The 15798-nt window shown below is 40.3% G+C and overlaps 1 protein-coding gene across 3 annotated transcripts in view; it reads left to right on the top strand.

Annotated features, from left to right (window-relative positions):
* LOC130916123 (receptor-type tyrosine-protein phosphatase zeta-like) overlaps positions 1–11662 on the top strand; it is a 129785-nt gene extending 118123 nt beyond the window's left edge. The window contains exons 24-30 of one of the 3 annotated variants that reach the window (XM_057836580.1): positions 4092–4185; positions 4273–4346; positions 6240–6371; positions 6653–6823; positions 8831–8973; positions 9039–9174; positions 9456–11662. In XM_057836580.1, coding sequence (XP_057692563.1) covers positions 4092–4185; positions 4273–4346; positions 6240–6371; positions 6653–6823; positions 8831–8973; positions 9039–9174; positions 9456–9620 — 915 coding nt within the window. In that variant the 3' untranslated portion in view covers positions 9621–11662. The remainder of the gene's footprint in view (positions 1–4091; positions 4186–4272; positions 4347–6239; positions 6372–6652; positions 6824–8830; positions 8974–9038; positions 9175–9455) is intronic. The other 2 variants (XM_057836578.1, XM_057836581.1) reach the window with 2 other exon arrangements.
* Positions 11663–15798: the final 4136 nt, after the last annotated feature.

The following is a 15798-nucleotide window of genomic DNA, read 5'->3' as shown; positions in this document are numbered from 1 at the left end:
ATTTATATCATTATTACATTTGCAGTGCTTAAAACCATTTATTAAAATATACATATAAGGGGAAAACATGTCTTATATGTATCTCTTTCCAATGCTGTTAAAGTTGAATAAATCCATTCAACGCACCCATAAAAAAAAAAAAAATTTTAATGGGTACCACAGATAGAAAGACATGTAGTTCTTGAAAGAGAAATGTTAGTAAGAGTTATAATAATTTAATATTAAAACCCATCTTCATGTTTCGTTTTAATAAAATTTGTAAAATTAGTTTAACTATTAGGTCGCCGTTGTTGTCGAAGACGCAATGCACTCTGGGCGGTGACGTCACTGGGCCACGCTGTCGGGCTTCCATAGTGTCACTCTTTAACTACATAAACATGCCGTTACTGCCCTTCCAATTTGAACCCGAGCAAAGCCTTAATGAGTAGGACAGCACTGTCTATATTTGACAAAACAAGCAGCAAAAGCAAAATGTCAGAAAAGACTGGATGAGACGTGAGTAGCACAAAACCGGTAGTGTCAAGCTAGTTAGTGACAGCATTCTCCTGCTCTAGTGACAGAGCAGGAGAGTGATGTCAAAAAAATGCAGATTTTCACAGTAAACTATTGTGTAATCCAATTTATTCCAATATTATAGTAGAGATGGTTAGCATCCAGAGCTGACATGTGCTTTACATATGATTAGGGTATACAGTACAGTGAAACAGAGCAGTTTGATTTTTTTTTGCAGATACCCCGTGCATCACAGCACTCCAAAATTTTGATCCAGTTTGTCTCTACCGAGAGGTCTAATGCATACATGACCGAGAGAATGCTGCTGTCAGGGAAGCTCAAGTTTGAACTCCAAGACAAGTGTGACCTCGATAGCTAGAGAAATGAGTACGACCGCAACCATGGATTGCTTTTTTTCGAAGGCTTTATAAACAAGAGCTCTCGGGTCAAAATGCCAGCCAGAAGCTGTGATCACCCAGAAAGTACGAAGCAGTACAATAGAGGGTGGACATTTATACTGTTGAAAAGGGCGGTGCCAAAGCCCACCGTGAAACAAAACTTTACCAAGAAACGAAACTCATCATCTCACAAGCCTGGGTATTTTTCCATACAAAAACATCTTTGAGCTGAGACCTTGAGAACCTGGAACAACGATAAGAAAACACAGTCCTCCTTGTATTCATTCGGGGCATATTGAAAAACAACGGAACATAACAGTCCATATTTGGGCATATTGATACCGTCTACGATCGTCAAGGCCATGAGAAGGCACACTCAACAGATTAATGCTACAATATTCTCATGCAAGCATAACAAAAAGCATACAAGAGATAATGTATAATGGTTGTGTTTTTAGCATGAATAAAATTCTCTCACAGCTGCCGTACATTATTTTCGTCGCGTAAAAGCACTGTTCAGATTGATGATTATTCTGCCGGTGTTCCCAGATTTATCAGACTTATAAGATGTTGCTCCTGAAGCCTGCGTGGCAGTGAATACGCGATACTGAAACTGAATTAATAAATTTATTAAACTTGAGCCTGAGTTATGCTACTGCGTTGCGGTGATGGCGAAGCGACTACGGCGTCAATGAGCATTCGATAGTTCTGCGGCCTTGCTCTGTAATTCACCGCCAAGCCACTAGAGGGGTGTGGCGTTGTGTTTGTAGGGTTTTGGGGCACTCTTGACAACTTCTAGTTTTCTTCTGGTTCCACTGCTATGCTAAAATGCTAACGTAGATAAAACACTCGAATGTGGATCTTCAGCTCATCCACATTGAACAACAAATGTTGATCATACAAATGTTGAGGGACAGGCGATGCGGAAGACTGTTTTGGAGGCGGTCTGTCGGACTGTTGATGCCGTCACATTATGAATTCTAGCCTCGGGCGGAAGCCAGCAAGCTGTGGTTGCTAGTTTCAAACTGGCGTCGAGCACTGTGTCCAGCGTTTTGTCCGAGGTCTCCAAAGAATTGTGCACAGCCCTCCAGGCCGATTTTTTTTTTTACATGTCCTACAAACAGCCAGTGGGAAGCCATAGCAGATTTCTGGCAGCTTTGGAAATTCCCAAACCGCGTTAAAAGCCTTGATGATAAACACGTTATCATAAAAGAACCAAGGCACTCTCAATCAGTGATTATGTATCAAGTGTGTGAACTGTCTACTTGAAAATTAAACATCAAAACAACTATTTTGACACCAAACCTGTGCTTTATTCTTCATATACTTGAAGTGTGACACGTAAATAAGTCACGGACTCACAGAAAACATATGTACACAATAAATGATTAAGTGCACCAACCAAAAATACGACAAAGTGATAAAAAGCTGACAGTTTTTGGCCGACTGGGTCACCGCTTCGTGTGGCTATTCAATTCTGAACACACACATACCCTCGTTGGTTCTTCCATTTTTTTTTTCAATCGCTGGCTGACCTCCAGCACTGTATTTTCAGCAATCTCCTTCCACGAATTGCTTGCCATTTGGCAATCTTCATAATGTCTAGACGAGACATTGTAGAAGTTGTCGTACTTGCTCTTTGTTGATACTCTCGTAAGCTTGGTCCATTTTTGTGTGTAGCAAAATAATGTTTGACAATGGCGGTGGTTTCGCGCTGAACCGGAAACAACAGTCTGAGCGGCCCAATCACAGTCCATTTCCAACACGTCACACACGTTGACGCACGCAAAGTCAGAAAATTGTGAAGGAACAAGAGAGGCTACAGCGGAGGGTCGTAAATCGGGTCTTCCTTGACGGCGCAGGTCTGCCGCGGAAGCATAACTCAGCCTTTAGTCTGATTGCTGGCTATTCATATCATTTTCCGCCCAAGAGATTATAACGACACTTTATTTTACACATTGAGATATAAGTGGACTGTGGTATACTTTATTTGTACTCAAAGCACATGAAACACTCACTTTGTGAGCAAACATGATTCTCTTTTTATTCAACTCCGCACTGGCGCTGCATTAAGGGAACGTTGAGGACCACTGTTTTCGCAACATTAACGAACACCACAAGGACTATATTATTTTTTTCTACATTGATATTATTTCTATTGTTTATTGGTCTATTCGCTGCAATCTGTAACTTAAGTCCTCAGATGAAAGCAACAAATGGTCTGCGAACGCGGAAGTGAAGCTTGACCACAATGCAGACAGCAATAGCAGAGGGATTGCATACAAGTGTTTATTGAACATACACAAAAAAAAAACGCGATCGTGTAAAGGGAGACAAAAAAAGGTCCGTGACAGCAGGTCGAAAACCGCGGCGGGAGGCCGCAAAAGCAAGGCGAAACGAAATAATGCACTCAAATACAACATGGTCGAGGATTCCAAAAAACAGGGCGGCAGACAAATTAAAAAAAACAAGGCCAGGATGCAACGAAGGGATTGAGAATACAAACTGTCAAATGGCAGCAAGTCAATATCTCGGCATGCCGCCTAGGATCGGTTTAAAGACACTGCTGATGAGCTGGAATTGGATGCAGGTACAACGTTGGGAACTCATCCGACAACTCTGTAACAAAACAATCTGACCAGCAGCAGAATAATTATAATACAATTATATAATTATAGCTGGATAGCTACATAGATGCACGTATGATTAAAAAAAATAATAATGATAAAACTAATAATATAGATAATTATGTATTTTCAAAAAGGCAACATTATGAATAAAGTTGCACTTTTAAAGTTAGAAAGTTGCAGCACTAACCTTCTTTTTACTCAGCCACAGCTGCACCTATACATAAAGCAAAAATGTCTTTCATGCTTTTAATGTTGTGTGTGAGTGGGATATTTGTTTGATTCTCTTGTTGGCGGTCTAGAAGTAAGGATATGTTTCCTTGATCTGCTTTGCTTCTGCCACAGTTCTATTTTTTAATGGGAAATTGTAAAATGAGAAGAAAATCACATTTTTCCCAGTGAACGGTAGAAAAATTATAATAGTATTTTTTCCCCTTTTTGCCACAATAAATTCATATCACCAAAATAAAGTTGTATTCTTGTTTTAAATCCTTTGAAAAAACAGTTGCAACTTTTTGTTAAAGTGCAAAATAAATTTTGCGCACGTTAGCTTGACGTTAGTAATGTGTTGCAGTTGCTGACTGCAGAAACGCCGAGCGTCCATGACTACACAAGTGCTCTTCACAGCAACAACCGCCTCAAGAACCGAAGCGGCTCGCTGCTGCCTGGTGAGCATGGGTCTCTTAGCGTCACTCTAATAATGTTCCTGCTCTCTTTTTGTTTTGATGTTGTTCTTCTTCTGTTTGCTTTTGCAGTTGAAAGGTCACGTGTGCGCTTGTCACCATCCGCGGGCGACACATCTGATTACATAAACGCATCCTATGTGACGGTAAGGTTTTTTTTTTTTTTTTTTTTTTTTTTTTTGCCTGACAAGTTACATTTTAGATATATATAAACAGTATGGAAAATAAATTATATATACAGTGTAGCACAAAAATGAGTACACCCCTCGCATTTCTGCAGATATTTACCGGTAAGTATATCTTTTCATGGGCCATTAATATCTAAACCCCTGGCAACAAAAGTGAGTACACCCCTATGAAAAAATGCACATCTCTAAATGTCCAAATTGAGTACTGCTTGTCATTTTCCCTCGAAAAAAGGGCATGTGACTCTTTACAGGAGTGCTGTCAGCATTGCTGCAGAGATTGAAGAGGTGGGGCGGTCAGCCTGTTAGTGCTCAGACTAGTGCTGCAGCTATCGATTATTTTAGTAGTCGATTAATCGATAAACCATTAGTTCGAATAATCGAGTAATCGGATAAGGAACAAGAAAAATTAAATTAACTGAGCTGAGCCTCAAACGGTATAAAAAAATAAATAAATGAGGATCTATGTACAACAAAAGAACAATTGGCTAACTTACATCACAAAAGTCCGCGAGTTCAAATGCTATAAAATGTTAAAAATTTTTTTACAATGTTCTCAACAAATGGTTCAGACATATATTCCCACAAAAATAGGCTAAATATACCTATAAAATAAATTACGAATGCATTAAAAAAAAAAAATTCCTCAAACAAAATTTTGCTTATGTTGGTCTTAACAGGGAGCACCTGGATTCAGCCATGTGAATTGAGGCCGAAAAGAAGGCAGTGGATCCACCCTAATCAATGAAATTAAATGCAAGCACTTTCAAAATAAACCATTACAACGTCACTTTAATTAAACGAATACTCGAATCAGCAAAATTTAATTTGAATATTTTTTTTCTAATCGAATACTCGAGTTAATCGATTAATCGTTGCAGCTCTAGCTCAGACCATATGCCGTACCCTACATTAAATTGGTGTGCATGGCTGTCACCCCAGGAGGACGCCTCTTCTGAAGACGGTACACAAGAAAGCCCACTCATCTCATCAGACCATAGGACATGGTGCGGCGTATGGTCAGAGCACTAACAGGCTGACCCCACACCTTTTCAATCTCTGCAGCAATGCTGACAGCACTCCTGTACTGAGTCACATGACATTTTGGAGGGAAAATGACAAGCAGTACTCAATTAGGACATTTAGGGATGTATGTAGTTTCTAAGGGGTGTACTCACTTTTATTGCCAGGGGTTTGGATATTAATGGCTATATTTTCAGTTATTTTGAGGGGAAAATAAATTAACTATTATATAAGCTTTACACAGACTACTTTTCATTGTGTAAAAGTGTCATTTTGTCAGTGTTGTCCCATGAAAAGATATATTTAACCCTTAAAGACCTGCAACACGAAGCAATTATCAGAGAATCCCAAAATTTGAAAAACAAGGTCCTAATGAAACCTTTTTTTCCAAATTTATAAAAAGAAATGTCAAAATGAATATGTGTAATAAGCACTCTAATATCTATAACCCTTGGTAAATCCTGTTTTTTTTTTCCTCATGGAACCTGCAGATGCATGTGTCGACTTGAAATGACACAATTCTGAATTACACCTAAAATTTCATGATTTTGAGAGTATCAAATGTGATACGTTTGGCAATAAAGAAATAAAGGGTTAATAAATTATTCCTAGACAAAAGTAGTTATCCACAACATGGAAGCATTTGCATGGTTGAGCACCAAAGTGTTATTCCACAACGGCCAAGGAGATATCACTTTTGTGATACCCAGTATACATATATTACTGCATTCATGCAAACTCTTGGCACACAACAGCTGATAATATCTTTTGTCATTACCGTGTTCTGACAATTTGCATTTAATTTGCACTCCTTCACCTTTCTTGATCTAGGGCTACAGACACATTAAGGAGTTCATCATCGCCCAGAATCCTCTGCCAAACACCATCAAGGACTTCTGGAAGATGATTTGGGACCACAACGTACACATCATTGTGTCATTACAGGGGGCCACCCTTGCTCAGGTCACATGACCCACTTTTACAGTTTTACAGAGTAGGATCTCAGCACCTATTAGTTGATTTTTTTTTTTCAGTTTTTAAATGTTAGAAAAATAAATCTTACAGTTTATTACAGTTTTTTTTAATTATTGAATACACAAATGTATTTTTTCCCTGGAAATTTTACATACTTCACCTCCACAAAAATAATTTAAAAATGGAATCATGATGATGACAGCTAAGCACTTCCTTGTATTGCATGTAGCAAATCAAGCCAATGTATATTGTGTTGTATTTTCGCTCAGGATGCTGACGAGGAGATCGTGGAGGAGGCGAAGCCGTGCATGTTCTGGCCAGGTAAAGACAGTCCACTCAACTTGGAAACATTGACCGTCACTCAAACAGGCGAGAACGTCATCTGCTTGGCCAATGAAGATGTGCTAGTTGTTCACCACTTGGCTGTGCAAGCTGCGCAGGTTAGTTGTTGACTTTCAGTCAGTCATCACGATTCAAACAAATTTTAACAATTTTGTTTCACTATACAAACAGTATTGCCGTAAAGGAAAGACAACACCCACATTGGTGCAATTTGAACTAAAACTATCATTAATCCTTTTAATGTTGTGGAAATTAAAACATGTTGTGCAGTTTGAGCTAATACTGTTGTAAACTGCCCAAAGGTGTAGCAGTTGAAATAAGACTTTTGTACATCTATCACTGAAAAGTTGTGCAGCTGAAAATAAAAAAAACTTGGGAAATACTACGATCGTTATCAATATGCTTACTGCAAGTACGAAGCACAGGGGTGAAACTGGCTAGAATTTAGAGTTTGGCACTGTTCATTCTCTCCGAAGGAGTAGCCGTCCACCAAATATGACGGTAAGAGTTCAGCGCAGAATAGTCAGAGAGGTTAAAAAGAACCCTAGAGTGTCTGCTAAAGACTTACAGAAATCACTGGCACAGTCCAATATCTATTTGCACACATAGACTATATGGCCAACTACTAACTATGGCCAAGAATGGTGTTCATGTGAGGACTCCATGGAGGACATTGTTGCTCGTTTAATGTTCGCAAAAAGGCACTTGGACACTCCACAGAAGTTTTGGCAACACATTTTGTGGACTGATGAAACCAAAGTTGAATTGTTTGGGAGTAACACACAACGTCACGTGTGGAGGAAAAATGGAACAGCTCGCCAACATCAACGCCTCATCCCCACCGTGAAGCATGGTGGAGGGAGCATCATGATTTGGGGCTGTTTTGCCACTTCAGCTCCTGGACAACTTGCAGTCATTAATGGAAGAACAAATTCAAAAGTTTATCAGGATGTTTTGTAGGAAACCCTAAGGCTGTCTGTCAGACAGTTGAAGCTAAAAAGAGGATGGATGCTGCAGCAAGCCAGTGATCCAAAACACAGAAGTAAATCAACTTCAGAATGCCTTCAGAAGAACAAAATATACGTTCTGGAGTGGCCAAGTCAAAGTCCAGACGTGAACCCCATTGAGATGCTGTGGCATGACCTTGAGACAGCGATTCATGCCAGACATCCTAGGAATCTGAACTACAGCGGCTTTGTAGAGAAGAATGGGCAAAGATTAGTCCTGATCAATGTGCCAGACTTATCTGCAGCTACTGGAAGCGTCTGGTTGAAGTTATTGCTGCCAAAGGAGTGGGGCACAAAATATTAAATTTGATGGTTATATTTTTCCCCCTTCCGTCATTGTTTGCATACTATCCACATTAAAATATGAAAACCTATAAATGTTTGGGTGGTTTTATTTAAAGCAAACTGTTTTTTCATCTGTGTGATTTTGACAAAGATCAGATCACATTTGATGGTGATTTTATGCAGAAATGTGAGGAATTCCAAAAGGTTCAGATAATTTTTCATACCACTGTATTATGAAAAGCACGCAAACATTGACTTTTTTAAATTGTAAGGAAAGCCTAACATAAATGAACAAAAGTCCAAAGTGCACATTGACATGGAAGATGTTCTGAACCTCACCATCAGAGCAAATCAAATAAAATTAATAAGCCTCTTCAACTTCCTTTCTCTTAAAGATTTGATCCATTTTCAGTTGCATTGCTGTATTTTATCGCATTATTTCAACAAGCTTGTTCTTTTTTTGCTGTTGGGGAGCTCCGTGGAATAAATAAATAATAAATATCGGTGGTGGAAACGGATCACGCTGCACAGCCACTTTATTATGCGTGTTAACATTTGTGCATGTAAATCTGACTTCTTGGAGATAAGATGCATGTGACAGCCTGGCGTTTTTTTTTTTTTTACATGGGGTTTTGACATCTGCCGTCATATTTTCAGGATCAAAACACTGTTCTAGCCCATTCCAGCCCCAAATCTTTTACCGTAACGGTGTTCCGGCTCACTTTCACCCCTGACTAATTATGTACAGACTAAAAAGTTCAAGCATGTCATATTTTGAATTGTGAAATGAATCATGTCTTGTTTGTTGTTCAGGATGACTTTGTCTTGGAAGTTCAACTGTACAGCGCCCCTCGCTGGCCAAACCCAGACAGCGCCATCAGCGACACCTTTCTACTGGTCGAGCTGCTCCGAGAGGAAACCACCTCCAAAGAAGGGCCCTCCGTTGTCCTCGATCGGTACGCCAAATGCTCGCCAGAGTTCAGGAGAAAAGTTCGGTGATGTTGTCGCTCTGCCCTCGCAGCTTGGGCGGAATCAAGGCCGGGACCTTCTGCGCTCTCTTGTCACTGATTGGTCAGCTCCACGGCCAAAGGAGCGTCGATGTCTTCCAAGTGGCCAAGATGACAAACCTCTCCAGGCCTGGCACCTTTTGCAACACTGTGAGAATTGTTTTTTTGTCTTTGAATTACTTACTAAAATGAAAATTAATTACCATTAACAATAATAAAATGTTTACATGTATAATAATGTTATATATAAAAAATATATAATGTTAACTTAATACAATAAATAATGAAAACATACAGTACATCACAAATGTAACTTTTGCAAGCTATTGCAATTACTTCGCAAACACATTTCAAAATTTTCAGATGGGAATAGAATTTCAAAATCGAATTTGTGATTGATTATTTCCACACAACTGGCTGTCTGTTGTCAGGACCAGTTGGAGTTCCTGTATGAGGCCTTGTTGAGCGTAGTGGATGAGCAACAAAAACAAGAAGAAGAGCCAAGGCGGAGAAGCTCAGTGTCTCGAGAGCACAATGGCACCCCCGGGTCAACAGGTGGCAGGGGTGTAGCTGAGAGTTTGGAGTCTCTCGTGTGATTGCCCATTAAAGAAAACAAAAAACTTGAGCAAGTTCAAGTTTGCCTGAGTGCGCACCAGGAGATAGTTTTAAAAAATTTTAAAAGAACATTTATGGAAGCACATTGCACCAGAAAAAAAGTTCAATATCACGCCTTAAAGTGGAAAATTTGTTTGTTCAAACAAAACAAAGCAATTCCTTCCAGATCAGTTTGCTGACAGCGCCTAAACTACATACTGTTACTGTGTCTTCTTTTTAAATCTTATGAAACTTGGCCTTAATAATATAGTGAAGAACAGCACACCTTCAGAACTTGAAAATTTTTGATTTATAAGACACAAAAAGCACTCCGTCCGTCACCTGAAACCAAATTTACTGTATTTTTCGGACCGTAAAGCACACTTAAAAGTCCCTTATTTTCCCAAAAACTGACAGTGCATCTTGAACACGAATTGTGTTTTTTCTTAATGACATAGAACCTACACTATTTTTTTCTTGGAGAATAACTGTACTACACTGCTTTAGTAAAGGTCTCACTACACACATTTACCATTTATTTCATCTTTAGCGCTTATCCTCACAAGGGTCATAGTGGTGCTGGAGCCTATCCCAGTAAGAGGCGGGGTACACCCTAAACTGGTTGTCAGTCAATCGCAGGGCACATACAGTATATACAAACAATTTTTCAGACTCAGAATCACAGCAATGGGGATTTTATATTGTTCAATCAGCCTACCGTGCATGTTTTTTGGATATGGGAGGAAGCCGGAGTACCGGGGGAAAACCCACGTAGGCACAGGGAGAACATGCAAACTTCATACAGGAAGAAAAAAAAAAGCCAAAGCCAGGGATTGAACCCTTGATCTTTGAAGTGTGAGGCAGAAGTGCTCGCCACACCAATCATTTACCAAACCCAAACCTAATAAGTTAGTTACGAATGAATCAATAATTACATTGCTAAAACATAAACCAAAAATAACAAAAATACATGCACTAATTGGCCTTATATTCAGTTGCGCCTTATGTATGGAAATACTAATCATTAGTGGTGTGCTTTACTAGTCCTAAAAATACGGTAACACATTTTAATGTGGCACTTACGTCTTAGCATGCTTGTAATCACATTATGATATGGAAAATTATTTAAAAATGTTAAAATACCATTGTTAAACAGGAGACATTACTTTAGGAAGGCATACGGTATTTATCATGTGATCATTTTATAAAGTTCCAGTTCAGATCGTAGGCTGAGCTCTTCTTGTGTCTTCTGAGTCAACTTTAAAAAATTTGTAACTACTGTATGCTGCTATTCTATATCTTGAATAAAATGAAATTAATGCCAAGTGTTTCAGCAGATTTAAGCTTTGCAAATAGGACTCACATATCTACTTGAGGCTCCCTCAAAGACCATAACCGGAAGGATTTGAGAAAAAAAAAAAAAAAATTGCCAAATGCTGAAGTCCAGTCAAAAGCAATTCTTGAATATAGATTTTTTTATTTCCTGGTGTGCTTCTGTACTTTTTGTAATGTGCCTTTTTTTTGTTTTTGTACTTAAACTCTGTGGTCACTTTGAATACTGCCACGACCACGATGACAACTAACACGTTTCGCGTATTTATTGGCAGCGACAATTAAAATGCAACATGGCGGCAGTAGCACCTTTGCTTCTTCTAATGTAAATAATATTTCACCTCAACGGACCAAATTGTATTTATACTTTAGCACATTTTTATATTTAGTGCATTCCTGAAACGCTTCTCTTGCTAATCTTCATGTAATACAGCATAAACACAGCTCATATTTCTAATAAATCCATTTTTGTTGTTTTTGTGGTCTTCTGCTTCCATTTGCAATTAAAAACAAGAAAAATTAGGACTGTTGTATACTTGGTTTGCGCTCAAAATACATGTTCCATTTTGAAATAATTCCATACTTTCAAAGCCATTAATATAGTTTTTTTTTTTATTTCTTCACTTTGTGTGTGTGTATACTGTATATATGAAATATTTACTAATGTTCATTTTTTCTGCTATCCATTTTATTTAAAAATTTTAAGTACTTTTTTTTACCCGAATGTTAAACCCTTAACCCTTTATTGCCAAATGTATCACATTTGATAAACCTAAAATTTCATGATTTTGAGACTAACTCAGAATTTTGACATTTCTTTTGGAAAAAAAAAAAAGATGGATGCAAGTTAACACGTGCCAAAAAAAAAAAAAAAAAAAAAACAGGATTTAGAAAGAGTTATAGATATTAGAGCGCTTATTACACATATTCATTTTGACTTTTTACAAATTTGAAAAAAAGGTTTCATTTGGACCTTATTTTTCAAATTTTTGGATTCTCTGATAATTGCTTCATGTTGCAGGTATTTAAGGGTTTTAATTCTTGAATGGACAGTGACACGTGGAAGTTGAGAGGTCAGCTTTCTCGGTGAAATCGTCAAGCCGAATTCAGCAGCCATCCTGTAATCACTTGCTCGCTTGCAGCCGAGATGCTAACCACTAATCCGCCGAGAAGAAGTAGGTCAAGTGTCCAGACGACGTCTTGACTGCCAGCTTGGTGTCGTCTCGTTTACATATCTGACTTCTAACGAAATTCCCAATTATTCCCCTCAGTGGCCTGGTTTGCATGAACGAACACGTTAAAGATGGAAACTACCTTAAAATATTTAAAGTCAGCGAATATTCCCAGAACTCAATTGTTCAACACTATGAATCCTCAAGTCAATCAAAATGAATCATTAGAATAAACTGTAATGCTATAGATAAAGATGTAGTTTTTGAGGATCAAAATTTAGCAAAAGTTAACATAGACCATATAAAAAGCACTTTTCTTCATTTTATACTTGTAATAAAACTAAACATTATCTGTTTTCGATCAATAATAATTACATATTGTTTTTCTCTTATCTGATCACATAATGGGAATACTGTATGCTTTTTTGGAAACAATTTTTATGACTTCAAAGACAGAAGATGACATAAGTACAGTATTTGGTAACATTGCCTCAAAATAGTTACCAGGAATTTTAGGCCTCAAGGCATCTGGGTCTGTAAAATTCAAAAGTTTTTGTCCAAAAATAAATACAGGTTTCCGACCATTTCAAATGAACGTAGACTGACGAGTGTCACGTCTCTGAGGTCTTAACGTTTTGTGTAGATTCATGTCAGATCCTTTTATTTTATTTTGGTACTGGTGTGCCTTCATGAGTTAACTTTACTTCCTGCCCTTGCCAATCAGGCTGATCATGTCCACCTGTGACCCTCTGTATAAATAGCCTGCTTCTAACCTTGCCCAGTGTCGGTTTGTCTGCTATCCTGCCACGTCCTACGCCACGTCCTTGTGTAAGCCCCTTTTTGAGAACGATTCATGTTTTTGAACCAATGCCTTTTTTGTTTCTAGTGAAATCTACTCAGTTGATTGATGTCCAGCTGTTGCTGTGAATTTTTGTTGATTAATGTCCAGCCATTGCTGTGAATTTTTGTTAACTTCCGTTTTTTTGAACTTATGAACTGGAAAATAAATCTTTGTTTGGATTGAACTGTCGAGCATTTGGGTCCTTTAGTGCATCCTTGTCAGTACAAACCGACCAGTATGGACCCAGCCGATTCTGAGCAGCTCCAGGCCGCATTGCGGCATCAAGGAGGTCGTTTGAAACAACATGACGAACAGCTGTCTGTTGTTAACCAAGGAATCAGGGAGCTTCACAGCCAACAAAGTGAATTCCAGACTTCAATAACCCAGCAACTAAAGCTTTTTACAGACAGACTCCAACAGTTTTTGACCCCCGAGAGTGGCCCACCTCCCGGTTCGTCCCCCACTGCTGCCACCTGTTCGTCAAGAGGTGTACCTGAAAATCCAGTGTCAGTCCGTCTGGCGGCTCCGGAAAAGTTCTCTGGGGTTTCTGGTGACTGCAGGCCTTTTTTGGTACAATGTGAACTGCATTTTAGTCACCAACCTGTCATGTACCAGACTGAACAATCCAAAGTGGCATTCATGATTTCACATATGACCGGCAGAGCAGCAGCCTGGGCCACTGCTGAGTGGGCACGTAAGTCAGAGATTTGCAACTCGTCTCTGCTCTTCAGTCAGACACTGAAGAAAAATTTTGACCACACCACCCCAGGGAGGGAGGAGGCTCGGGCATTAGTTGGAATGAAGCAAGGCCAACGCAGAGTTTCTGACTATGCTATTGAGTTCCGGACGCTAGCGGCTGATAGCGGTTGGAACGAAATGGCCTTCCTAGATGCCTTTCTGCATGGGCTTTCAGATTCCATCAAGGACCAGCTGGCTCCTCTGGACTTTCCCTCAGACCTGGACTCTGTCATCGCCATGGCCTCCCGGATTGACAGCAGAATCCGTGACAGAATCGGAGACAAAAAACAGACCGCACAGTTGCCGATTCCCCCATGGGGGCACTCCTACGTTCAGCTGACAAGAGTTCCGCCTGTTTCAGCTCTCCCTCCCGCAAGAACAACACCCTCGAGCGATCCCGGTGAACCTATGCAACTGGGGGGGACAAAGCTGACTCCACAGGAATGCCATCGTCGCTTCATGGAGAGACTCTGTTTTTACTGCGGCGAACTGGGACATGTCCTGGCAGCCTGCTCCGCAAAAGCAGATCGATCTAGCACAAGGAGGAAGGCGCCGGTGAGTTCTTTACGGGTGACTGTCCCCCCTTCACGCACCTTGACTCAAGCAATGTTACAATTCCAGGGGCGTAACAAATCTGTTGGTGTGATGATTGATTCAGGGGCTGATGAAAGCCTAATGGATTGGACTTTAGCTAAAAAAATGGGGCCTACGAAGTGAGGCCTTAGACCAACCCCTAAACGCTAGAGCGCTTGATGGCAAGCACTTGTTCAGTGTGACCCATGTTTCTGAATCCGTAGTCTTGACGATGGCGGAGGGACATTCGGAAGAAATCCGTTTCCATCTTTTCCAATCTGCTCAATACCCCCTCATCCTGGGTTTTCCCTGGCTCGTCAAACATAGCCCTCACCTTGACTGGAGACGGGGAACTGTATTGCAGTGGGGGGATCAGTGCAGGAAAGATTGTTTCAAGAATGATAAAGAACCACCCAAGAATGATAAAGAGCCACCTGATATCAAAAGTCAAGAACTTGATCCAGATCTTTCTAAAGTACCCAAAGTACCCGAATGCTACCTTGATTTGAAAGAAGTGTTTAACAAGGCCAAGGCCACTTCTCTTCCTCCCCACAGACCCAGTGACTGCGCTATCGAACTCCAGCCAGGGGCGGTCATCCCAAAAGGGCGCATCTACTCATCTCCGGACCGGAGAGGGAGGCTATGAACGAGTATCACGGCATCTCTAAAGGCAGGACTCATCAGGCCCTCTTCTTCACCAGCAGGGGCAGGTTTCTTCTTCGTGCAGAAGAAAGATGGAACACTACGTCCGTGCATTGACTACAGTCACTTGAACAACATTACAATAAAAAAAAAACGGTATCCCCTTCCGCTCATGAATGAAGCCTTCGATCTGTTACAGGGTGCCAAGATTTTCACAAAGTTGGACTTGCGCAATGCCTACCACCTGGTGCGGATACGTGAGGGGGATGAATGGAAAACTGGGTTCAACACACCTACAGGGCACTATGAGTACCTCGTTATGCCTTTTGGGCTGACAAATGCTCCAGCAGTATTTCAGGGATTAGTCAATGATGTCTTGAGGGACTTCCTGAACATTTTTGTCTTTGTGTATCTGGATGATATTCTGATATTTTCCCCAGACGAGAAGACGCACATTCAACACGTTAGATTAGTTTTGCAGAGGCTGTTGAAAAATAAACTATTTGTCAAGGCCGAGAAGTGCGATTTCCACGTCACCACCATCTCCTTCCTTGGTTTCATCATCGAACCAGACCAGACAAAGATGGACCCCGCTAAGATCAGTGCAGTGCTTAATTGGCCAATACCTACTAGCAGAAAGCAGGTCCAACAATTCCTGGGCTTCGCAAAATTCTACAGGCGTTTCATCAGGAATTTCAGCTCTGTGGCTGCACCGCTCCATGCCCTGACCTCAGCTAAAGTCCGCTTTGATTGGAATCCCAAAGCAGACATTGCGTTCCAACGGCTCAAAGGCCTGTTCACGTCTGCCCCTATCCTCACTGTTCCAGACCCACAGCGCCAGTTCATTGTGGAAGTAGATGCGTCCAATGAGGGTTTAGGAGC

Source organism: Corythoichthys intestinalis, chromosome 5, assembly GCF_030265065.1.
Source record: "Corythoichthys intestinalis isolate RoL2023-P3 chromosome 5, ASM3026506v1, whole genome shotgun sequence".
NCBI classification, from domain to species: domain Eukaryota; kingdom Metazoa; phylum Chordata; class Actinopteri; order Syngnathiformes; family Syngnathidae; genus Corythoichthys; species Corythoichthys intestinalis.
Note: the sequence above shows the minus strand (reverse complement) of the source record. Positions and strands in the feature narration are given on the sequence as shown.